The sequence below is a fragment of the Fundulus heteroclitus genome, unplaced genomic scaffold (genome assembly GCF_011125445.2).
Source record: "Fundulus heteroclitus isolate FHET01 unplaced genomic scaffold, MU-UCD_Fhet_4.1 scaffold_474, whole genome shotgun sequence".
NCBI classification, from domain to species: domain Eukaryota; kingdom Metazoa; phylum Chordata; class Actinopteri; order Cyprinodontiformes; family Fundulidae; genus Fundulus; species Fundulus heteroclitus.
The window spans coordinates 46,178-71,156 of record NW_023396895.1 but is presented as its reverse complement, the minus strand read 5'-3'; the positions used below and the strand labels follow the sequence as shown (position 1 = coordinate 71,156).

General features: G+C 38.8%; 1 protein-coding gene across 3 annotated transcripts; it reads left to right on the top strand.

The window, feature by feature from the left end:
- The first annotated feature begins 3,096 nt into the window (after window positions 1-3,096).
- On the top strand, window positions 3,097-24,667 carry LOC118560739 (zinc finger protein OZF-like). Of its 3 annotated transcripts, none has more exons than XM_036132136.1 (3): window positions 3,097-3,359; window positions 21,785-22,732; window positions 23,231-24,667. In XM_036132136.1, the coding sequence occupies exons 1-3, from the start codon at window positions 3,200-3,202 to the stop codon at window positions 23,287-23,289; spliced, it is 1,167 nt and encodes a 388-aa protein (XP_035988029.1). In that variant the 5' UTR covers window positions 3,097-3,199; the 3' UTR covers window positions 23,290-24,667. The 3 variants fall into 3 exon arrangements, with proteins under 3 accessions (XP_035988029.1, XP_035988031.1, XP_035988028.1); XM_036132138.1 differs by having other exon boundaries at window positions 3,098-3,359; window positions 21,785-22,480; window positions 22,817-24,667; XM_036132135.1 differs by having other exon boundaries at window positions 3,098-3,359; window positions 21,785-24,667.
- The last annotated feature ends 312 nt before the right edge of the window (window positions 24,668-24,979 follow it).

The window sequence follows — 24,979 nt, the reverse complement described above, 5'->3', positions numbered from 1 at the left end:
AGCAACTGAAGCTGTGTGCTAACTTTTGATCTCTCCTCTATTGGTCCAAATGTTATTACTTCTGTTTTGTTTTTATTCAATTGAAGAAAATTTTGGCACATCCACGTATTGATTTCTTCTAAACATTTACTCAGTGCTTGAACTGGTTCATAGTCACCTGGTGACATGGTGATGTAGAGCTGTGTGTCATCTGCATAGTTATGGTAGCTGATGTTATGTTTTTATTATCTGAGCAAGAGGGAGCATGTAGATATTGAAAAGGAGGGGACCCAGGATGGACCCTTGGGGAACCCCACATGTGATTGAGCTTGATTATTAAGGGCTTTATACGTTAGAAGATCAGCCACAAGGAAGATTGTGGCTGATCCCTTCACCCCAGTCACAGACCATTTCAGACACTTCCCTCTGGCAGGAGGCTGCGGTCCATCAGGACCACAACCTCACGCCACATGAACAGTTTTTTCCCATCTGCTACCAGCCTTATGAACAAGGCCAAGAGCCGCCTGTGAAACTGGACACTGTCTCTCTCCCCCGTTCAGGACTTACAAGCTTCTGCGTTACATTAAAGCACAGTTTACTGAGTGTATACAGCTTCCGTGTATATATCCTTTTTCACTTATTTTACTGTATTCTTATTTTTTGTCTGCACCATCAACACCAAGTCAAATTCCTTGTAAGTGCAAACCTACTTGGCGATTAAACTTGATTCTCTTTCTGATTCTGATACTGAACCAGCATGGCTACCACAGCATCTTGCAGCGGCATGCTATTCCATCCGGTTTGCGTTTAGTTGGACCATCATTTATTTGTCAACAGGACAATGAGCCCAAACACACCTCAAAGCTGTGTAAGGGCTATTTGTCCAAGAGGGAGAGTGATAGGGTACTGTGCCAGATGACCTGACCTCCACAATCACCGGACCTGAACCCAATGGAGATGGTTTGGGGTAAGCTGGATCGCAGAGTGAAGGCAATAGGGCCAACAAGTGCTAAGCATCTCTGGGAACTCCTTCAAGACTGTTGGAAGACCATTTCAGGCGACTACCTCTTGAAGCTCATCAAGAGAATGCCAAGAGTGTGCAAAGCAGTAATCAAAGCAAAGGGTGGCTACTTTGAAGAACCTAGAATAGGTTCAAAAAAGTTGTTTCACACTTTTTTGTTAAGTATATAATTCCACGTGTGTTAATTTGTAGTTTTGATGCCTTTTTTAATGTGAATCTTCAATAGTCATGAAAATAAAGAAAACTCTTTGAATGAGAAGATGTGTCCAAACTTTTGGTCTGTACTGTACAGGTAGAAGGTTTAGATAAAGCTAAAATTCTAAACAGTTCAAACACTGCGCAGGTTCTAAAGATGCCTCCAATGCTGCCTCACTTACTGAGGACGAGGTAATCATGTTTGGTAGGATGCCAATTATTTTATTTTTAATGGAATCAATTTTATTTATGAAAAATCCCATAAAATCATTACTGCTAAAGGAATGGATGGATCAACAGAGCTGTGACTGTGGAAGTCTGGCAACTTTAATGAAGAGAAATCTAGGATTATTCTTATTCTCCTCAATTAATGATTAAAAATATGCTGCTCTAACTCAGTAAAGGGTCTTTGTATACAACAGTAGACTGTTTTTCTAGATCAGGTAGGATTCCTCATGGTGTGTAGAGCGCTATTTTCTCTTAAATTTCCTAACATTTTTTTTTTTCAAAAAGAACGCAGTTCTAAATTAAACCAGGGAGACAGCTTCTTGTGAATAATCGCCTTCTTTTTCTTTTTGCATTAGACAGAGATACACTGTCTAATGCAAAACGCAATGTATATAACTATTAAGAAATTTACAATTAAATAAATAAATCACTCATTTGTCATCCGGGATGGAAGTAACATTCCCTATAAATGATTGGTCCTCTCCATCAACAACGTCTTAGTAAATTTTTTCTCTTTTCAAACCTAGAGGTACGATCCAGAACTACTTTGGTTCAGACTGTTGCTTGTACTTACTTCCTGGTTCCTGAGCCAATCATTTGAAAATTCCCAAAACGGTGCGCAGCATTTGGTATTTTATTTAGGCGAAAGAGCAGCAGCCTGCAAACATGGAAACCAGTAAAAGAAGCAGATCAGATTTTGAACAGAATAAAACATCTTATACCTGTATTGTGGAAGTAAAAATTCAGTGCAGTTTTACAGCACCAATCAACTGTTGAGTTAATGGCTACTCTCTGTGAAAGGCATAGTGTATGTGTTGTTCAGATTTTAATCATTAAGTTACTTAAAACTCCTTTAAGTCTTTCATACAGTAGTTATGACATACCATCCGCCTCTATCAGCCAGTCCTTCCAGAAGATCATCATCATCTGGGTTTCCACCCTCCTCTTGTTACTCCCTGGCAGAGAAAGTTGCACACAAATAAGATTTTGCATGACATAAAAAGAAACAAAACTGACTGGTTTTGCTTACAAGGCAGTATCTTAGCCTGAAATGTTTAATATAAGCAATTCTGGAATAATTACATAGTTGAACTAATTAGGCTCACTATTTGGCAAGAAACAGTTTTTCTTGCTCACTCTTTATTCATAAACACGTATGAATGAGTTATAAGTTGTTTACTGCTTAATCAAAGCATGGTGTTGATATCATGACGATCATGAAGCAGGCCTGCTTTATGAAAGATGTGCAAAGCCTGATTGAGATCTATCCAAAATATCCATCAGGACCACAACCTCACACCACAAGAACAGTTTTTTCCCATCTGCTACCAGCCTTATGAACAAGGCCAAGAGCCACCCGTGAATCTGGACACTGTCTCTCTCCCCCGTTCAGGACTTACAAGCTTCTGCGTTACATTGAGGCACAATTTACTGAGTGTATACAGCTTCCGTGTATATATCCTTGTACTACTTATTTTACTGTATTCTTATTTTTTGTCTGCACCATCAACACCAAGTCAAATTCCTTGTAAGTGCAAACCTACTTGGCGATTAAACTTGATTCTGATTCTATGTTCGGGTGACCTACAGAACCACATGGAGGCCAGATCCACTCCAGTCCAGCAGGGGGCACTAAATGGACCAATCAGCTGCTTTGTCTCAGTGACGTCCACCGGAAGTGAAACTAAAAGGCTCCAGCAGCAGCGTGTGTGGACTCAGCTAGAAGACGGTTGTGTTTTCGTTTCTCGGCTGAATCTTTGCGTATTTTCATCAACAATGTCTTCAGTTCAGCATCTGAGAGAGTTTATCAGAGAGCGACTAACTGCTGCTGCTGAAGAAATCTTCTCAGAGGTTGAGAAAACCATCGTCCGCTACGAGGAAGACGCCAGACTGCTGGAAAGCTACTGGAGGCCCCAGATAAAACTCTCCAGAATCGGTATGAAGCTACAAAAAGTGTCTGATAAATCAGTTTGATCAGTTTCTAATCTGAGCTCTCAGCTTTCCAACCACACTTCAGTCTCTGAGGCTCCGTTCACACCTGAAACTAACATCCTCCCAGTTCTCCTCAGCTGCTGCTTTCTAGCTTTAAAGATGAAAAACCTTTAAACCAATTTTCACAACCAGCTTTATTTGCCAAGTATGTGAACACAGAAATTAATCTGACTTTCTTCCACTTAGAGAGCTTTATACGAGCAGCCATCTTGTCTCTCTTAACCTTTATCTTATTTGTCCATCTTTTTGTCTCTGTCGTGTAAATTTATACATGGTTATATTTTGAAGGCTACCTGCCTCTCTGGCTTCCTACTTGTTTGAAAGATAATCTCTTTAAAATCTAGATCTGCTAGAGTTTTGAATATTTTAGAGCGTAACTTTATTCCATTTTAATTCTATTACATTTGGGATTTATTCATGGGAGAGGGCATTTATATGTTATGATTTATTGATGTTAAATCAACCAAAAAGGACTCAGCTTTCAACATTTTTATCCTCCAACTTTTTAGTTGCAGATTTATCCTTGTCATTAAAAAAATAATGGCTTTATTTTTTGCTAAATAGCATTTTCCTTCAGTTTCCTGGCTCTCTTCCTTTGTTTCTATTACTCATAAAAGGATGTTAAGTAATTATGTGAAAAATCTGCAAACTGTCAATTTTCTCATCCGAATATTAGATTGATTGTCAGAATAATCGATTGCTAAAATAATTGTTTATGACAGTCCTAGAATCGTGTCTGCATTATGTGGGAGCCTAGAGACAAAAATAGCTCAGGATCCGATCTGGTGCCATTTAGAAAGGGTAATTTTTATAAAAGTGAACATTTATGACACGCTCTGATCACCTTGGGGGTCAGGACAGTGGGGGGTGGGGGGGGGGAACTGACACTCTGACTGACCAATAAAATGGTCAGAGTGTCAGTCAGCGTGCAGCTTCATCCACAGTCTTCACGTCTGTAGTCACGGCACTTTGCTGCTCCCCCTCCCCTCTCGTACATGGCTCAGCGGCGCCAGCCAATCAGCACGCAGGCTCAGCCTGGCCCACCCACTCAGCTCTCTGGTGTCTCTTACAAACAACCGCGCTGCTCTGCTCAAACTCTGCGAGAGAAAGAAAACAGGTGCGGTAAAACATGAAGAGGGAAAGAAGAGCCATTTGGCTATTTTTTTTAATACCGTTAATAAAATCACGGTTTATGTTTTGTAAAAAGCCGGTTAAATTCAGTGGAGACACAACAAATTGATCTAAGCACATGAAAAACCATAAGCAAGAAAACTTCGAGTGACAGAAACAGAGGAGAGGAGACGAAACTTCTCTCATTACCCCGACAGACCCACTGACTGAGGCGTTTCAGTCCTCCGGAGAACATCCAGGTAGATCAGAGTGGTCATCTTCAGCAGCAGTTCATGTTAACTTACAAAGTAGATATTATCTATCATGTTACTGGAGCCCACACAGAAAATGTAATTAAGACATTGAAAGGACCCAGTACATATATCCTATTAAAAAGTGTTATTTAAGATAAGATAACATTAGCTAATCCTTTATTTATCCCACAACGGGAAAATTTATAGGATTGAAGCAACAGGCAGGTGCACACAACACAGACAAAATTACATAAGGTTGAAAGATATAAGAGGTGGATTAGGGAAAAAAAAACCTGAACATATTATTATTATTATTTAATTGTAATAATAAAATAAAAATCACAAAACCCGAAAGGTCAACAGTTTAATTATACATCAAGTTTAGGGACTGGCTAATATACAGCAGGTCAAAAAAGGCCATATTCTGGCTGCAGTGCTGATCTCTTATGAAGAAAAGATCAACTAGTGCACTAAATTCAATAGATGGGTTGAAAATATCCAGGATAAAATACAGAGATTCCCAGGGCATGAAGTATACAGTTAAGTTGACTTTGTTTTGGTGTGTGTGTGGTGGCGGCAGGTGTAGAGGGGGGGCCCAAAAAGACTGCGTTGTCCCGGACCCTTGCAAAGCTGTCAGCTGGCCTGACTGCTGCAATGTTCTCAGACCAGTAGATGTCAGATGTTGAGGTATTATTACATGTTTAAAGTTATTTAATGTTTAATAAATAACTCTCTGTCTGTTAGGTATTGTCTGGTGAATATCAGCCCAAGCAGCTGATATCAGGACAATAGTTGAAAGGGATAATACAAGTACTGGCGCTGTTTTAACAGCAAACTCTGCACACATATAGAATAAAGGAGTGACAACTTCTCTTCAAGTTCAAGAATTTATTAACAGAAATAAAATAATAATTTTATTTTAATAATAAAACACCCAGAGAACATCACTATGTAATGCTGTTTATCTGAATTAACACTATATTTCAATCAACAAATCCTCTCTACAAGGCTAGTGAAACTTAACTAAACCTACTAAGCAAAATAAGATAAAAAGAAGCTAAGAAACTATTAACACACAAAAGAAACAGATAAATACAATATTTCAAAACTAGTGATGCACGATATAAAAAATTTCAACCGATAATTTTCTGCTTTTCATGGTCGATAGCGATTCCGATAAGTTCACATTCAATATAGTTTTTGCATAAGCAGCAGCTTATGCTGGATGCAGCTATGAAAAACAATTATTTAGTAGCTCTGGCTTATCTATAACAGCATACAAAAGGTTTTGGCTCTTCAAATATTTTTTTTATGCTATCACACACAAAGTGGTAATTTGCTTTACATAACAAAAGACACAAATCAATTGACAATACAAAGAGCATCTCTTGAAAATTACTGAACAGACTCATGCCTGCATAGGTATTTGTGAAGTCAAATATTTATATCAAATATAAAATTATTACAAAAATGTAATAAAAAAAATAACGTGCACCCTCAAAAATAACCACAGCTAAGGTGAAAGAAAAAAATTCAACTTCTTAAAAAATGTTCAGACACACATGTATGTCAGCCTCAGTTAAAAAAATAAGTAAAAGTGCATCCTCAAATATGAGGCGAAAAATCAACACAAGGTTGCCTGACTGGCATTTTTTTTTAAATCTTTTATAGCTCTAAATAAAATAATTGTCACTTTCTACCTATAATTTAACCTCCAAATTTATTTTCATTTGTCACTCTTAATTTCTACATTGTCTTTTCTAATTTCTTGGTGAGTGCATCAGTAGTGACTTTTTCATAACAAAAACAGCTATCACAAAAACAGGGTCCTTTAGATTAGATTAACTTTATTGTCATTACACAGGTACAGGTGCAAGGCAACTAAATGCAGTTTAGGTCTAACCAGAAGTGCAATAGCAGCAAGTGCAGGATAAACAATGGTTCCTCAAGTACATGACATGAGTTATTACTGAATAAATATAGAGATGGATACTATTATAAACAGAATTTTACTGATTTGGCCTATGAATATAATATATAGATAACTAGTATTGTGAACTAAATTTACAGGTGGATATTACTATAGAGTTTTTACAGATATGTGCATTAGCATAATATACAGATGGTTTTTATTATAACAGAGTTTACATGTACTATGAATATATGTACAGATGGCTATTACTATAGGCAGAATTGTGAGCATGATATACAGGTGGCTATTGCTATAAAATGTGTAAATAAAGTTTGGACAGAAGCTATTTAAATTAAAGTGCAGTGGAAGGTAATTGCAAATTACAGTTGAAGAACAGAAACATGGTGTAATTAGTGTTCTTATCAAGACTCCCAATCTTGTATCATTCACCTTCTTGAAACACTTTCACATTCAGATATTCCTGCTCACCACTACCATGCTCTTAATTTAACCTCCTGCACTGTAATCATTAGATCTTGCATTGCTCTTATATTAAAAGAGAAATCTGAAAGTTCAACTTTATCTTCAGCAGAGTTTCTCTATAATTCTTAACCAAAATGTTCCCATGTGTGTCTCACCTTACAATGTCTGACAGTTGAAAGTTCTCTGCAACTTAAATTTATCATCAAGTTTCATGGCTATTGTGTCAAGGTTCATTTCAACTTATTGAACACACTAAGTCTCAACAAGGAATTGTATTAAAACCTTTCAGAAACTTCTAGTAGAACCAGCTTTAAAAATACCTCACATTTTTCTAAAAAGCCCAACAGAAAAAAACCCTTAAAGTACTTCTTGATTCTGAGATCATACAAGTTGCTAAATGTTAGAAAGTTCACATATTATTATGACATGAGGAATTTTTTTAAAAAAAATTCGATGAAAAAGTGGATTTTTAAGGCTTTTTAGCTCAAGGCTCATAAAAAATGTTGCATGACAGATGACGTAATATGTGGGTAGGCGTTGATCTGTTGACATGGTAACAAGATACTTCCTGGTTGCAAACTCGCTTTCTCAAAGACAAATAGACAGATTAAACATGGCTAAAAAGTGTGTGGCTTATGGTTGGTCAAATACCAACAAGGATAATGTCTCTTTACACACATTTCCGAACCCAAAAAGTCCCGGTGTGCGAAATTCAGCTCCCCTGTTAAAATCTGTTCCCCTCTGAGTTGGGAGCGCTGCAGCCAGAGAGGCGGGGTTTCACGGCGCTTCTGATTGGTTTCTCGGTAAAACAACTCGTATAATCATGTCAAGATTGTAACATTCAGTTTATTCGGCAGCTGTTGTTTACAAAATTGTAAAATAAAAATAAATAAACGCTGTCTTTAGGCAGCTCATCGTGCAGTGAAGCGGAGAAATCTCGCCGTCATAACAACAGCCTGCTGAGAAGCGACATGCTCTCTACACGGCGCTGCTGTGCTGCGAGGTAGTGAGCGGCATGGGGGTTCCGAACTGAAAGGGCTATGGGTGTATCCCCACAGCCCTTCCAGTTCGGAACCCCCCCCCCCCGGAGAATGAGCGCCACGGCGCAACAGATAAATGCGCGTCTGCTCTCAGAGCGCTCACGTCTAGATTATTTAGTAAAATTCACATAATGCTGAAATTAATGCTATGGTTTGTGCTAAATGTACATCTTTTTCATGTGCTGTTTTGGCGGATTTCAGCCGTCATAAACGATGCCAGACATTCGATTTTCAACGAGTTGTTTCCGTGTTTACATCCGAACGGTCAGCCATGACTGCGATTAAAAGACCCAATTCCAATTATACATTAGCAAACCATTCCGTTTATTCTCCTAAAATGTTTTTCTCAGACTTACCCGAGTCGTAACAGACGCTTGCGCTGTCTTTCGTATTAAAATCCTCACTTTGTGAATCGCCATCTGAACTTCTCGTGATGTACTTCATTGAACTCTCTGTAGCGTAGCCTGGGCAACGCCCACAACTACGTCATCGACCCAAAGTGTGGATTTTCAGCCTAGCGGTCGCCGAGGGACAATTTTAAGTCCTTAAAAAACTTTTAACAGCACAATCACGATCTTAATGCTACATTTTTTGAAAATATGGTCACTAATGCCTGTTTTTCCGAGTTGGTCGATCTTAGAATCAAGAAGTACTTTAAGTTTGTAAAAGAAAGCTCTACTATATATATTTCCAGAATATTGTTGTGATGGTACTCAGAAGCAACCATATGTGCTTCAGCTTGACTTGCAGTAAACCAAAGGACTTCTAGTTGAATACGCCCTCCACCTAAAGCGAAGAGCAATTCTAACCCCATTAACTTTTCCTTATTTTTTTTCCCTCATTTCTGCTTGTTTTAACAGACCACTTTTGTAAGCAACCCTGGTTGTATTTTATGTCCCCTGTTTGAATCTTGTCTGAAACAAACCTTTAAACTGTAGTATGCTGTGAGCAGTAATTCCTTCTTTCATTTAACAGCTCCATACTGCTCTAGATAGAATTTTTTATGAGTCTTTAAACCTGTTTCAGTCATCTAACATTAGTTTAATTGATAATACACCCAAGCACAATCGTATCCCTATCTAATGCAACCTTTTAATAAATATCTTGTTCTCGGTTCTCATGTGTTTAGTTTACCCTTCGAAAACTTTAAGCAGACATCACTCCGAGTGATTTTCTTACATTTTTATATATCCATTATTACTACTGTTGCTTTTTCTACAGTTTTTTCCAAATTCAGCATCTGTATTATGTTATGTTTATGTTAACTTATATCACCCAGTGATCCATGAATCCCTATTTTATGTCTGGACCGTGTCTTGTCCCAGCAGATTAAAAATCCCATTTTAGAATTTGCTTTTTGTTTCATCGATCACTGTCTGTTGTGATTATTGAAGAAATTGTGTAGTTCCTTTACACCCTCTAAAGTATTGACCACCCGTTGGTAAATGATCAGCATTAAGTTTTGCCCCTCTTCTAATTCTTTTAGCCTTACTATCTGCACCTTAAATTGTGGATTATTGGAATTCTTTTTTTGAACACGTCTCTGTGTCCGTATTTGTTTAGGCCTCTGTAATTTTGTTCTTTGTGTTTTAAGTGTGAACCTGGTCAGGATAGAGAAAGTCATCTCCGATGCTCCTTTCAGCAAACCCAAAAACGAAACCGTTCAGTCAGTGTTAGGTTACAGGTAATCCCTGTGGGAACACGACGTCGTTTCCTTGGTCCAACCTGGTTCCAAGAGCCTGGGTCATCGAAACACTCCACCACCTGTAGCAAATCTCTGACATTTTCAAACCACAGCAGCTATTCCTGGGTGTCCATACCCCCTGTCTGTGAAATGTCTCTCGTCGTAAACCCAGGCTTTCAGTTTGTCTCCTGGTAAGTGTCCCCCTTTAGAGCCCGTTTACCCCAAGTTGCACATTGTTGAATCCCTATTTTCAAATGTTCTTTCTTTAAAAGTCCAAGAGTGTGTTCTAGGTGTGTTTCCTGAACGCCAGCCTGTCCATGTCCTGTTCGTGAAACCTTATAGTTGAATTCCATCACCTGTGAAGCAAAGCAGTCATGCATAGTCCTTCTCAAGATGTTTTGTAGCACAGCAGGAGTTTCACTGTTGTGTGCCATTGCAGCTCTGATGTTCCTCAGAGCCAACCTTCATGCATTGATATCATTTTCAAGCTTTTATCCTTCCATCATCCCCTTTTTATCTAAGTTGCTTCTGCTGTCCTGACCAGATTCCAAATCTCCAACTAATATGATTGGTCTCAATTCTTCTCTGCAGGTATGCAAGAGGATAATCATACTTCAACTTTTTCGCCCACTAGTTTTTTCTTGTTCATAATTATCACTCATCTTAAATGGGCCCCTTTATGTATCCCACTTGTTGCTGAACCTGTTTAGTTTTAGCATAATTTCTTAAGCTGCTCTATGCTTTCATCACGTAACTTAACATTTTGGTGCAAAATGAATGTCTTTTAGCGGCGTCCCCTATTTCTTCTCGTTCACAATGAGTTTTACAAAGCTTGTTGTATCTTAAAGGCGCCTCTTTGAATCTTAGTCAAACCCCTTGTGGGGTTAATAAACTCCAAAACATATCTATATATGTATTAGATGATTTAAAAAAAACTTTGTTAGAAAAGTAAAAGAAAATTCTTCATATTAGCAGCTCAAATCTCATGGTGTTCGGGCCAGAACCTCTTGTCTGAATGCGTTTGACCCTCTTATCGCTCGCTAATAACAGCTCTGACTTAAAACAATTAACATCCTAGGGGTTTAATAACAATCTTGATTGCTTTTAATATGAAAGTTTTCTCCTAAGCGCATCCGCCAATGTGTTTGTTTCTAATGTGTGTTTTGTTTTTTAATTGTGTACAGGAAAATCTGATGTGAAATGCAGAAGGGGTGTCTGCCAACTCATCTTTGTTTCGTGTTGCGGTCCATTGAAGGTTATCCGATGCCTCTGTCTTTGCCCCCGCAATTAGTTGTCCATTTTCAGTCCTCATGTCTGAGTTCAGCAGCACAACATCCTTCCAGGACGAGCATTGTCCATGAAACTTCTTCTCCAATCGTTGTGTCTGAAACCACAAGGAATTCTGCCAGCATTTTGCCAATATGAATTTTTCCCAAAATCAAATTGTCTAATACAAGAATTGTCCATCTTCATCTGTTGTGTAGTGTACATAAGTTGAAAAGAAAAAATCAAAAACAAAAATTACAGTAAAACTGTCTCAAAACAAAATCAACCACAGCGTTCCCTTTACTCCAAATGTTGATCCACAGATGTGGATCCTTTCAAAAATTTACCCAAGCAAAATATTTTCACAGATAGTTCAACCTCTTTGTATAAGTTCAATAAAAAAAGATTTAAGATTTAAGACTTAACCTTGTAGCATCACATTCCCCATTAAACCTCTATGCAGCTTCTGTAAAGCTGTTTGGTGCTAACTTGCATCTGAGAGACTAAAATCTCTCTGTTAGCACATTCAAATTATATATGACCAGGTTTCCTTGCAAGAAAAAGGCAGAAAACAGGATAGAAATGTTAATGCGAGTCAGTAGAGAGGTGAACAGTGGAAAGGGGAACATTAAAAATTTCTAAAGCCACCTTTCTCCGCTAGAAGGTCTCAATATTACCTGGCCTAAGTTGGTTAAAACTTAGCATAATTTAGTCACCTTTGTCAATCCCTGCATGTCCCTTCTAGATCATGACTTCTTACCATACGACCTGAAAGAGCTCACTTTTCAGAGTCTTCTGTTGGAACAAAGGTGGCTTTACAGCTTCATCTCCCATCATCTGAAAGACATAACTCAGAGAAAAACATTTTTGTTAGTGTTTTAGATGACAAAAGAAAACCTGGTCTTCTTAGTGTCTTGCTTCTTAACGTGATGTGTCTAAGTTCTTGGTTGGTCCAGGGGAGGTAGGAATCTCTTTCCTTTTCTTTCAGCATTTTGTATTAAAACATCTCCTCCTCCTAAATTATCTGCAGAACTACCTTGAATGTTGTTACTTTTTTGCTGCTGGTGATGCAAAAATTAAAGCAAATGAATCATTTAACAATCAAGTAACCAAAATACACGAAACAATAAAAACCCAAAAGTAAAATGTCTCCCAAGGAGCGCAAACTGTGTGTTCCAATATGATATATATATTGTTTTATAACTGTCTTATGACTTCTTTCTGGTCCTCTGACCATGTGTATTTACTGTTACTAATACTTTTTTATATATATATATATATATATATCTCGATATATCGCTATAGCTCTCTAGATCTCTCTCTATCGCTCTCGATCTCTCGCTCTCGATCTCTCTCTCGCTCTCTCTCTAGATCTATCGCTAGCTCTCGCTCTATCGCTCGATATAGCTCTCTAGATCGCTCTAGATATCTAGATCGCTATAGCTATCTCGCTCGCTCTCTAGCTAGATCTAGATCTCTCGCTCGCTAGCTCGCTCTCGCTATATAGATCGATATCTATAGATCTCTAGATAGATAGATCGATCTAGATCTCTAGATAGATCTAGCTAGCTCTCTCTCTAGATCTCTAGATAGCTCTCGATCTCTAGCTCGATCGATCGATCTAGCTCTCTCGCTCGATCTATATAGATCGATAGATCGATCTCGCTCTCGCTCGCTCTCTCTCGCTAGCTCTAGCTCGCTCTATCTAGATAGATCTCTCTAGCTCTCTCTAGCTCGCTCTCTCTCGCTCGATCTCTCTAGCTCTCTCGATCTCTATAGCTCTCGCTTTTTATATATATATATATATATATATATATATTATATATATTCAATTTCAGTTAGTCAAGGGTGAAACTTAAAAGCAATGAATCTCTCTTGTAGTTTTTGAACTTCTAGTGTTTTTTTTAAATAAGAGGTTTCCCCGTAAGCACATTGAGATGACTGCCCAAAACAAACTGAGATTAGAATTAGAATGTAACCCTTCAGAAGCTTGCTTTTTTTTATTTTTGCTGACATATTTTTCATGCCCCCCACCCCCACCCCCCCCAGGCCAGAACACACTGACCCAGCCTCGCCATAAACATTCAGATGTTTACATCGTGGTCAGAGTTGTTTATCATATCTTTTGTCCTGTTTCAGGTTAAACTGTCCCTCTGAGGTTTGTCTCAGCTCAGCATAACTGTATAACATCAGATGATTTTGTAACTAATTCTCTAAATGTCTCTTTAGTTGTATTCAAATTCCAAGTAAAAAAGAAATAAAATAAATGATTAGAAAACCCTTAGAAAAGCAAACATATTTAGTTCCCTACAGTTTGTTCAAAGCCAAAACACTTTTTTTTTTCTTTCATCTATTTAAATCAAAGATCATGTATTCTAAACTTCTTTCAAATGGACTGGTTTGTGATGAATCATTGTTTTTACATGCAATAGGATTTCAGTAATTCTATTACTTTAGGGCTAAAAACAAGTGATAGGATCTAATTTCATACAGTAAACCCAAGAAGCTTTATGTACGGCTTATTACCAGTTCCAATTTCTAACAAAGCTGAAATATTTTTGTTCAAGCCATGTTAATCTCTGTGTAACAATTTAATTTGGCCAGATATTTAATGTGGGAAGAAAACAAACTTTGTTATGTAAGTCTCTCTTTTCCTACTTTGGCTTTTAGTTAACATAGTTCGTGCTTAAACATTTTTTCATTTGAATTAGGGAGCTGCAGTCAACATAAACAAATTAACATTTTTGAAATCATGATTTATAATTTGACTTATTACTTCACTCAGACAAACGTTTATTTACATACCGTTACATACAGACGACCGTTACATTCAGACAAATACACGCAGGCCTGTTTTTTTCATATTTTTTTCAAAATGCCTATGCCAGTGCCGAAAGATGTTTTCAACGTGTTAAGTTTCCGCTTAGTTTAAAAAGGGAGAGTGTGCGCTGGCTACAACCCCCGACTGTTTCGTCCAAACACAGTTTTACTCTTCAGCCCCGCAAGGATACAACTCTTAGTCTCACAAACATATGGACGCTCATCCATTTTTGAAAGTTATACGTCACAATTAGTAAACCTGTTTCAATTTTATCCACAACGGAAGTCCTAGTCGGTCCCCACATAAACGCTTCCCCGGTGCAATGCCCTTTTAGTTCTGTTTCCGTTTCCTTTTTTATTCATTTTATAAAATTTTCGCTTTTCTTTTTCATTTTTTTTTCCTATTCCTCACACTATCTTGTACGGTTGCTTTACACTGGCCAGTTACAACCCACCTCTTGATGCGCAAAATTTTCAGAGAATGGCTTTTATTACTGTGTGCAGACGAACAGAGAAAAATTGTGTTTTCGTCTTCACACAACAAAAGGACTCGAAACCCACCTCCTTGACTACCCATTTTGCTTCAGGGCCTGTTCCTGACCCCGCGGACTTTCACCCCAGGTGGTCATGCGCCTACCCGGAAAAGTGGCTTTTAAGCCATCTCTATGAGACTGCTAGGGACTCTAAACCCAATTTCCGAGATGGCTGGTGGTTTTTATGACCCTTATGGGGTCATTGGACTCTAAACCGAAGTCTGCGCGCGCCTTACTCGTATGGTAATTATCGACGCCTTTGCAACCGGTTCATCTAAACAATTTCTCTGCCTCAAGCAATGCAAAAAGTCAGCCCTTCCAGGAAGAAAAAAGACACTGGAGATATAACAGTGGTATCTCCTTACCTTCTGCATTGCCGTAGATTGTGTGTTTTTCTTCCTGAATGACCTCCTGGCCGGAAAACGGAATGTGGAACGTCACCCTTTGGGTCCGAAGGCGGAACCACCAGTTTGTTAAATGCTACCGCAGCCTGCCGGCGGTGAAACACCCTAACTGGACCCAGCTCTTTTTACCTGTCAGACGACCCCCACTTCTCTCAGCAGGATGCTCCAGCGAACCAACCCCTCACAGACAAAAAGCCCTTCTTCTGCAACCTTCATCACTTCAGACTCCAAGCTGCTCAGACCACCTCTCCCTGGAGCGGACCAGGAAAAAGCTACTTCGCACCATGGGCCCTGGCCAGGCCTGAACGACACACAAGCCAGCACCTGGGAGAAATTCCTCGTCGCCCAGGGGACATGTTCGAGCAAATCAGTTAAGTCTGCTGTCTTAACCTCAGCGTCAGTTTCAGGAGGAAGAAATCCTGCCACGCCAAAAACAGCTTAGTTTATTTTTGTCAGCCTTTACAGGGAAGCGAAACTCAGACTGAGCTGAAAGCCGGCAGAAGGACCCGCTGTGGAATGCTGAGGAGAACCTGCTTAAATCGGACTGCATCCAGGTCAGACATTGGGCAGAGACTAGGCCTCCAATCCCGACCACGCTTCACCAAGCTGCCCGACCACACTGTTGGTTAGCTCATAGCTGCCGAGCTAAACGCTAACCCGCCAAGAACAAACCAACAACTTGCCTGCTTTTCACTGTCTTCCATTGATGACTTAAGAGGAACGAACTCATATGAGGCATCGATAGGTTTCGGCAGAGAAACCCGGGGAAGAAGTTAAAAGGTTTATTGGGAAATATTTTGTAAATTGTTTTGTACATGGGTCTTTAAAACAAAGGGCTAACGGAATAGCTCATTGCTAGCATTCGGTGATATGTTGTCGAGTGTGTTTTTATGGTTATAACAAAGGTTATCTCCACAAGGGTTACAGACATTAATATTAATGTTATCCAGCCCACTCATTATGACTAAAAATAAAGCTAAAGTCTTTAAAGTTAATGCGGAAAACCCGCTAGCCAAAATGCTATTAGCTTCTGGGTTTCCACAACACTGGGTTCCGGACATTCAAAAAGAGCTTGTTTTAAAGAATAAAGCTTAATCGTTCTGCTCCGCCGTCGGCCGAAAGAGCTATGAGCCTTATTCCCGCATTAATATTGAATATTAATGTCGGTTTTGATAACTTTTGATTTAACCGATTTAGTGCCCGTTCGCTACAGCGACCCCAGGCGCCCGGAGGGAGAATTGCATTAAGATTGGTCATAAGGTTTAAGTGATTTTACTGAGCAAATCAGTCTTTAGAATATTATTTACTCAAAATAATGTTCTGGTTAACTTGGGATTTGCATTGTAAATGGATTGAAACACATACCAAATGGGTTTTTTTTAAACTCCATTCCATGTTTTTTGTTTTTAATCAGATCTAGAGTGAACTGGATTTACTGAATTATTCTGATTATGATCAACCACTTTGTTTTTTCTTTTGTTTGTTTTTGCATGTAAATAGCTTAGCTTATTTTTATCTTCATTTTGCTTAGTAGTTAAGTTTCACTAGCCTAGTATAGAGGATTTGTTAATCGAAATATTGTGTTAATTCAGATAAACAGCATTACATAGTGATCATTTTATTTCTGTTATTAAATTCTTAAACTTCAAAATAAGTTGTCACTCCTTTAATTCTGTGTCTGTGTTGGGTTTGCTGTTAGAAGATCTCTGGTTCTCGAATTCACCCCTTTCAACCATTGTCTTGATATCAGCTTAACAGCTGATTATCACCAGACTTAACAGAGGGATATTTAATTACCATTAAAAAACTTTAAACAGTGTAGAATTGCACAACAGAACCATTCTAAACTTTGCCTCTTTATTTCTCTGCAAGATTTCCTCCCGTTGTCTCTGGTTGCAGTTTAATTCCGAAAAAAGAAAGCTCTCCAGAAAGCTTTCTCAATTCAAAAAGTCTGGAATAATGTGGAGTACCAAGCTATATACTACTGCCAAACAAAGGCCTTGTAATGGCTTAGATAATTCAATCAAAACAGGTCCACCCCTTAGTAATGAGCGGTCGTTAAAGCCATTAAGCCAGCAGATTGGACTGAAACTGGTCCACTCCTCTGTAACGAGGAGTTGTTAGGGTTGTTATTGGCTTGGCTTAAAGGAACCATGTTTTGATCACCCGAATGAGGGTGAGAGTTAGGGTGATGATTGGCCAGAATTAATCCTATAGCTGTGTTGTAAGTTTTTGAGAGTTGGAACCTAAGGTCTCCTCCTCTGTTTAAGGTTGTCTTTTCTCTCTTAACGTTGATGGCTTCCTTCACACCGCTTTCAAACCATCTGTCTTCTTTGTCCAAAATGTGAACATTTTGGTCCTCAAAAGAGTGTCCTTTGTCCTTAAGGTGTAAGTGGACAGCAGAGTCTTGTCCCGAGGAGGTAGCTCTCCTGTGTTGAGCCATGTGTCTGTGGAGAGGTTGTTTGGTTTCTCCAATATAAAGATCAGAACATTCCTCACTGCACTGAACTGCATACACCACTCTCTGGTTGCAGTGAGTTGATCTAAGGTAGAACTTATCTCAGCAGCCGCTAGCTCAAAAGGGAAGATGGCCGTTGTTTGGGAAACCAGTTCTGGGCAAGTTGAACACAGCTCCATGGAGGGTATGAGTTCAGGCTGTGGAAGCGGGGACCTCCGCTCAGCTTCCCTTAGACTTAGACAACTTTATGGTCATTTTGTTGCATACAGCTTACAACAGTGTAATGGGATTGCAGTTGAAATAAGGCAACATTACAATATAAAGTGCAGCGGTGATATAACAATTCATGGGAAGAATGGTGTGTAGAAAAATGTTCAACCATTTTTTTATGTGCAAAAAGGCATTTGTATGAAACGTTCGGTGCAGTGCAAAAATCCAGTAAACATTGAATTTGTACTATTTAAATGTATAAAAAAGTATGGCAACATTGGTAGTGACAACTGGCAGACTGAAAGCATGCTGGTACTGTGGCCTGGTCCAGCGAGGTGTAAAAAAATCTCCGTGAGGACACCAGCCAGCTGACCTGCACACTCCCTGAACACCCGCCCAGGTATGTTGTCTGGACCTGGGGCCTTCTGTGGGTTGACTCTCCTCAGAGTCTTCCACACGTCTGTGTCAAGGCAGAGTACCTCCTCTTCCTGATGGGGAACAGGTTTTACTGCTGGAGTGCTGTTTAGTGCCTCAAACCTCCAAAAGAAGTTATTTAGTCCATTCAGGAAGTCAGCATCAACATCACTCACCGTGGGGGGAGGGTGTGTTGTAGTCTGTAATCCCCCATATACCTCACCACATCCTCCTGGTGTTGCCGGTGTTGTGGAAAAGATCCTGAATTTTCTAACTGTGGTTCCGCTTCGCTAACCTGATGGCACGGTTCAGGTTGGCTCTCGCTGTCCTCAGTGCCTCCTTAGCATAGACACAAGACAGACAAACAAACACATAAGCACACATTGATCCAGTAATCCAGTAAAATAGAAAAAAAGACCCTGATGTCCTCCAGTAGCCTAAGCCTATAGCAGCATAACTAGAGGTAGCTCTGGGTAACATAAGCCACTTTAACTATAAGCTTTGTCAAAAAGGAAAGTTTTAAGATTAGTCTTAAAAGTAGACAGGGTGTCTGCCTCACGGACCAAAACTGGGAGTTGGTTCCACAGGAGAGGAGCCTGATAGCTAAAGGATCTGCCTCCCATTCTACTTTTAGAGACTCTAAGAACCACAAGCAGACCTGCAGTCTGAGAGCGAAGTGCTCTGTTAGGAACATACGGGGTAATCAGAGCTCTGATATGATGGAGCTTGATTATTAAGGGCTTTATACGTTAGAAGAAGAATTTTGAATTCTATTCTTGATTTAACAGGAAGCCAATGAAGGGAAGCTAAAATTGGAGAAATATGATCCCTCTTGTTGATTTTAATCTGAACTCCCAGCATTTCGATCAGCTGAAGACTTTGAACTGCATTTTGTGGACTTCCTGAAAGTAAAGAATTAGAATAGTCCAGCCTTGAAGTAACAAATGGATGGACTAGTTTTTCCATCAATGTTTCTAATTTTGGCGATATTCCGGAGGTGAAAAAATTTAAATCTGGAAACCTGTTTAATATGGGATTTAAATAACATGTCTTGGTCAAAAACAACACCAAGATTTTTTTACTTTATTACCAGAGGCCAAGTTAATGGTAAATGGACTGAACTTATATAGCGCTTTTCCAGTCATGCTGACCATCCAAAGCGCTGTACACTATGGACACATTCACCCAGTCGCTCTCACTAACGCGCACACATTTTTACACCAAGACGCAGCTCGGTAGGCAACTTGGGGTTAAGTGCCTTGCTCAGGGGCACATGGACATGTGGCAAGGGGAAGTTGAAATCAAACCCACAACCTTCTGATTGCCAGACGACTACTCAACCTGTCGAGCCACAGTCGCCCAATGTTAATGCCATCCAGATTAAGTGATTGATTAAAAAGTTTGTTTTTTGAGGACTCTGGTCCAAAGATTACAACTTGTGTCTTGTTAGAATTTAAATGCAGAAAATTTTAAGTCATCCAGCTTTTCATGTCATCTAGACATGACTGTAGTTGAAGTAATTGATTGGATTCATCAGGATTTATTGATAAATATAGCTGAGTGTCATCAGCATAACAGTGGAAATGAATCCTATGTTGACTGATAATTTTGTCAATCGGAAGTGTGTATATATATATATATATATATATATATATATATATATATATATATATATATATATATATATATATATATATATTTTTTTTTTTTTTTAATTTTATTTTATTATTATTATTATTATTAAAGAGAATTGGTCCAAGGTCTAAACCCTGTGGTACTCCACAAGTGACTTATTATTATTATTATTAATAAAGGAGAAGTCCGGTCAAAATCAGAATTCAAACTGCTGAAAGTACTTTAAATATAAAACTACTACATACTGTGCAATAAATTATGTTTTTTTTTAATTAAGAATCATTTTCATTTAATCATGTTTATATAGAGGAACCCATCTTGGTCAAGAATAGTACTGTCACCTCCCATTTTGTGACGTCACTCAGCGGACCCGCTGTTGAGCAAGTTCCAACGCTCTGTTGTTTGTCACAACACTTTTTTCCGACAGCAGAAATATCCCTCCGCATCATAACGTAACGTAGCTCATACTACTATATCTACCATAGGAGTGCGTAAAGTCATAATGTGCAGCGCTGCCTGTATTTTCAGCAGTTTATGGTTGTAATAAATTATGATTACTGCTGACGGTGCAGATCACCAGAAGAAGAAAAAAAAAGGTCTGGAGGGAGTGTTGGGGGGGGTGGGGGGGGGACATTCCGGCGGATGGTGGGGGAAAAAAAAGTCCGGAGGGAGTATTGGAGGAAAACAACAAGCAGTGGACTGCAGAGGCTTTGTTCTTCTCGCTTCTGAAGCCCTGAATTAGGCTGATGCACGGGGAAAAACATTGCAAGACAGTTGTGGTGGTCTGCACATTAGGCTAAAGACTAAAACAGACAGACCAGCTCTGCCCAGACGATGGACAAAATTATAAGGCACATCACATGTGGTATCCCTCCGCCCCTGATAGAATTATTATTACTATGTCTACATATTTTATGTTATTTACTATTTTCATTGCATTTATCATATATATTTACTCTTTACTACTAAGAAATTTTAAGGTTTTAGATCTCTCTTATATTTGCAGAAGGCCTGCAGAAAGCAGAGAAATATGTAGTGTTTTTATGAACTCTATTCAGCCATCTGGAGTGCTGCACTGTGTGAACTGCTTGGTTTTATCTCGAAGGTCACAGTTATTTTGCTTATCCCTACCCCTTAGATTCAAAATGGAACCAGGGATTCCCTTTCCTAATAAATAGAGAGGGGGCGACGGATTTGCTTCAGATCGGATTTGGACATCTGTATTAAGCATCTCAGTTCGATCTCCTTGCAAGATTATTTGAAAATCAATCTCATTGTTGTCTCTCCTTGTGTTGTTAATGAATGTTTTAGGTGTTTGAACCTGACAGCCCCTCTGGTCGGTAACCATCCCCGCAAATTCTAAATTAAAAAATAACTTACCGAAAATCCTCACTCTCATGTCATGTTCAAAACATTCTTCTTCGAAATGGTTGCTGCATATGACGTGTTTTCTCTCTGGCCAGAAGTTACATGGCAAATCCGCTCTCTTCAAGTTGGCAATCCAGCAACGAGCCCGGTGGCTCATGAATCGGAAAGTTGAAATAAGCAATGTTTTTTCTACTTTTACCAGTTGTGTTGGAACATCCAATGGCCATGCATGTGGGCATTGTTGCTGTAACAATAGCTCTCTCGAATGTCAGTGGTGATGTCCTCTGGAAATCCGAAAAAATTGTTGATGATCGCAGCTGTGTAGAACGGCTCCTATTGACTTTGCTTGGAAAGCGCGGAGAAATGCTGTCGCGGCTCAGCTTTTCCACGTCGCAGGATGTGATGTCAAACGCCCCTTACTGCCCAAATATGGACAGTAAGGGCCGTCCCCATGCACAGTGATCCAGATGACAATTCATGTTTTTATTTTCTTATTGATTAAAGAAAAGTTAATTAAATGACCACAAACGCATTAGTTTTAGTTATAGCTAATGGTCCCCTGATTTTTCCTTGTTGACCGGACTTCCCCTTTAACATGAACAAACTGAAATCTGTCCAACAGATAGAATTTAAACCAGCCAATGCTTTCCCCTTAATCCCTGCTCAAGTCTTTGTAGGAGAATATTGTGTGATACCTGCTGTCCAGGAACAACCAGCCTGATGCATGAGACAGTCATCAGTTGAATTATATTAATGATCTCTTTCTTTGTCCCCACAGACCTCCAGAAGCCACATGTCTCCACGGAGGAGGAAGCTTCTTCCATCCAACAGCTCTGCAACCAGAGGAGAAGGTCCAGTCATGACCAGGAGGAAGCAGAACATAAGTGGTCTGAAAAGGAACAGGTGAAACCTGATCCTCCCCTGATTCAAGAAGAAAATGTGGAACCTGAGTCTTTGTGGATTAAAGAAGAACAAAGGGAATGGGAACCACTAATTGAAGACCAAGAAGGCCCAGAACTTCCACTGATTGAGGAACAAAAGGAGCGACCAGATCCTTTGAGGCTTAAACATGAACAGCAGAATGTAGAAAATTTAGCAACTAGAAGGGATGTCTGCAGCAGTCAGGAGGGAGAGCAGCTTGTCCAGAAGCAGTCTGTTGTTCTAATGGAGACCTTTACCCTTCAGGAACGTGAAGGAGAACCAGGAACTGAGCAGCTTTCCTTTCATATCTCTCCTGTAGTTCAGACCAAAGACCAGGAAGGAAGCAGCTCCACTGGGCCAGAGAGTCAGTCTTTCACTGACACTAAGAAAATGTCTTTAAAATGTGATGTTTGTGGGAAGTCTTGGAAAAAGAAAAGTATATTGAAAGAGCATTACAGAACCCACACAGGTGAGAGGCCTTTTCCTTGTCAGACATGTGGAAAAAGTTTCACTCAACTAAGCAGTTTAAATGGTCACATTAAAACCCACACAGGTAAAAGGCCTTTTTCTTGTCAGACATGCGGTAAAAGTTTCTCTCATATGTACACTTTAAAACGTCACATGAGAAGCCACTCAAGTGAAAAGCCTTTTTCTTGTCAGACTTGCGAAAAAAGTTTTAATCAACTGAGTAATTTAAATGCTCACATTAGAACCCACACAGGTGAGAGGCCTTTTTCTTGTCAGACATGCGGAAAAAGTTTCACTCGAGGGAGTCATTTAAAACTTCACATGAGAACCCACACAGGTGAGAGGCCTTTTTCTTGTCAGACATGCGGAAAAAGTTTCACTCGAGGGAGTCATTTAAAACTTCACCTGAGAATCCACACAGGTAAAAGGCCTTTTTCTTGTCAGACATGCGGAAAAAGTTTCTCTCATATGTACCCTTTAAAACGTCACATGAGAAGCCACTCAAGTGAAAAGCCTTTTTCTTGTCAGACTTGCGAAAAAAGTTTTAATCAACTGAGTAATTTAAATGCTCACATTAGAATCCACACAGGTGAGAGGCCTTTTTCTTGTCAGACATGCGGAAAAAGTTTCACTCGAGGGAGTCATTTAAAACTTCACCTGAGAATCCACACAGGTGAGAGGCCTTTTTCTTGTCAGATGTGAAAAAAGTTTCTCTCATATGTACTCTTTAAAACTTCATGAGAAGCCACACAGGTGAGAAGCCTTTTGCTTGTCAGACATGTGGAAAAAGTTTCTCTCGACTGGATTATTTAAATGTTCACAAGAAAAAACACAGGTGAGACTCTTTCCTTGTCAGACATGCAGAAAAGGTTTCACTCAACTAGCCAATTTTAATGGTCACATGAGAACCCACACAGGTTAGAGGCCTTTGTCTTGTCAGACATGTGGAAAAAAATCTCTCGACTGTATTATTTAAATGTTCACAAAAAACACACACACACAGGTCACACAGTTTTCATGAGAAATATGTGGACAAAGCTTCACTCAAAGTGGCAGTTTGACTCTTCACATGAAATTAAAACAAGTAGGGTTTTTTTTACTTTCACAAAGATTTCCAAGTACAAATATAAAAATTCTTCCTAGTAATTTTCCACCAGAGACCCTCTGCTTCCACTTTCTGGATTGGAGTCTCGTCTTTTCTATAAACTTAAAGTCTGCCTTATAGATCTTGTCAGTTTCTTTTAGATTGAGCAATGTTTTACACTCAGTTCTTTCACCTGAGAAATGTTTACACCGGCAAAGGCTGAATAATTAACTGATCTTTTTTGGAGTTAGCTGTTGACATGTTTTATGTTCTGAGAGTTTATGTTAGCAAACTCGTTTATTGTTTTAATTCCTAATTGTACGTCACTGGTAAGAATTAAAAATAAATCAAAAGATTGATTCTGCAGAGCCGGTCCGAAGTTTTTTGTTTAGCGGTTATCATCTCTGGTTTTTAGAAGCGACTGCAGCAAAAGCTTTTGAATCCTTGTTATTCTTTTAAATCTTGATGTTTGTCCTTTTTTGATCACATTTTATTTACTCAAAAACCTTGTCTCTTGGAGGTTTCCCTTTGGTAAGTGTTTTTCGATTCCAAAATAGGGTTTTTGGTTATTTCCAAGGGTCTTGTATATTGAGGAGCCGTGTAGGTTTTATATTTTAGTTTTTTTTAATATTGTTTTATTTTTAAATTCTGTACACTCTAGTAAGTTTGACATTTATTCTCAGCTAGCGTGTGTAAAATCTCTAGAGTAGGATGTGAGGGTGTCAGTTCTGTTGAGGCCTTTCAGATTTATCCAATTAACTGTTGGCTTCAAAAATTAAATTTCTTTACAAGGACTAGCCTTGGGTCAAATAGGGTCTGGTACAGCAGGTTGATCCAACTGCTTCTATCTATTTTCAATAGATGTCAAATACATATTTTTATTCATACTTGTTTTTGCATCCATGTTTACATTTTCTATTGAGTCTTTTTTTTTTTTTTACAATTAACAATTAAATAACTTAAACAAGTGATATAAATGAATGAATGATGATGGAATAATTTATTTAATGTTTTGTGACAGTTTGTATTCAGAAGTTTTGAGAAAATATTGAAGTATTTTATGTATTGTTTATTAATTTATTTTATATTAATACATAACTTCACTGTATTAGTTTATAATATTCGCTACAGTCACGGGCTATGATTTTGGTGATTCTTAAGAAAAATAAAGATCCACTTAAATGCGAATCATTTCGTCCAGTGAGTCTATTCGGATGTCATTATAGGATATTGACCAAAGTACTAGCAGCAAGGATTGAGCCTGTTATAAGTAATATAATACATCCTGATTAGACAGGATTTGTTGCTGGTTAACAACTTCCCAGTAATCTCCATCGCCTTTTTAATTTCATATACACTGCTGAAGATAACATTGATCAAGACATTGTAATATCCCTAGATGCCCACAAAGCCTTTGATAGAATACAGTATCTTAATTTGTTTATCACCCTTGAGAGATTGGGATTTGGTCCTAAATTTAATTTGTGGATTGAGTTAATA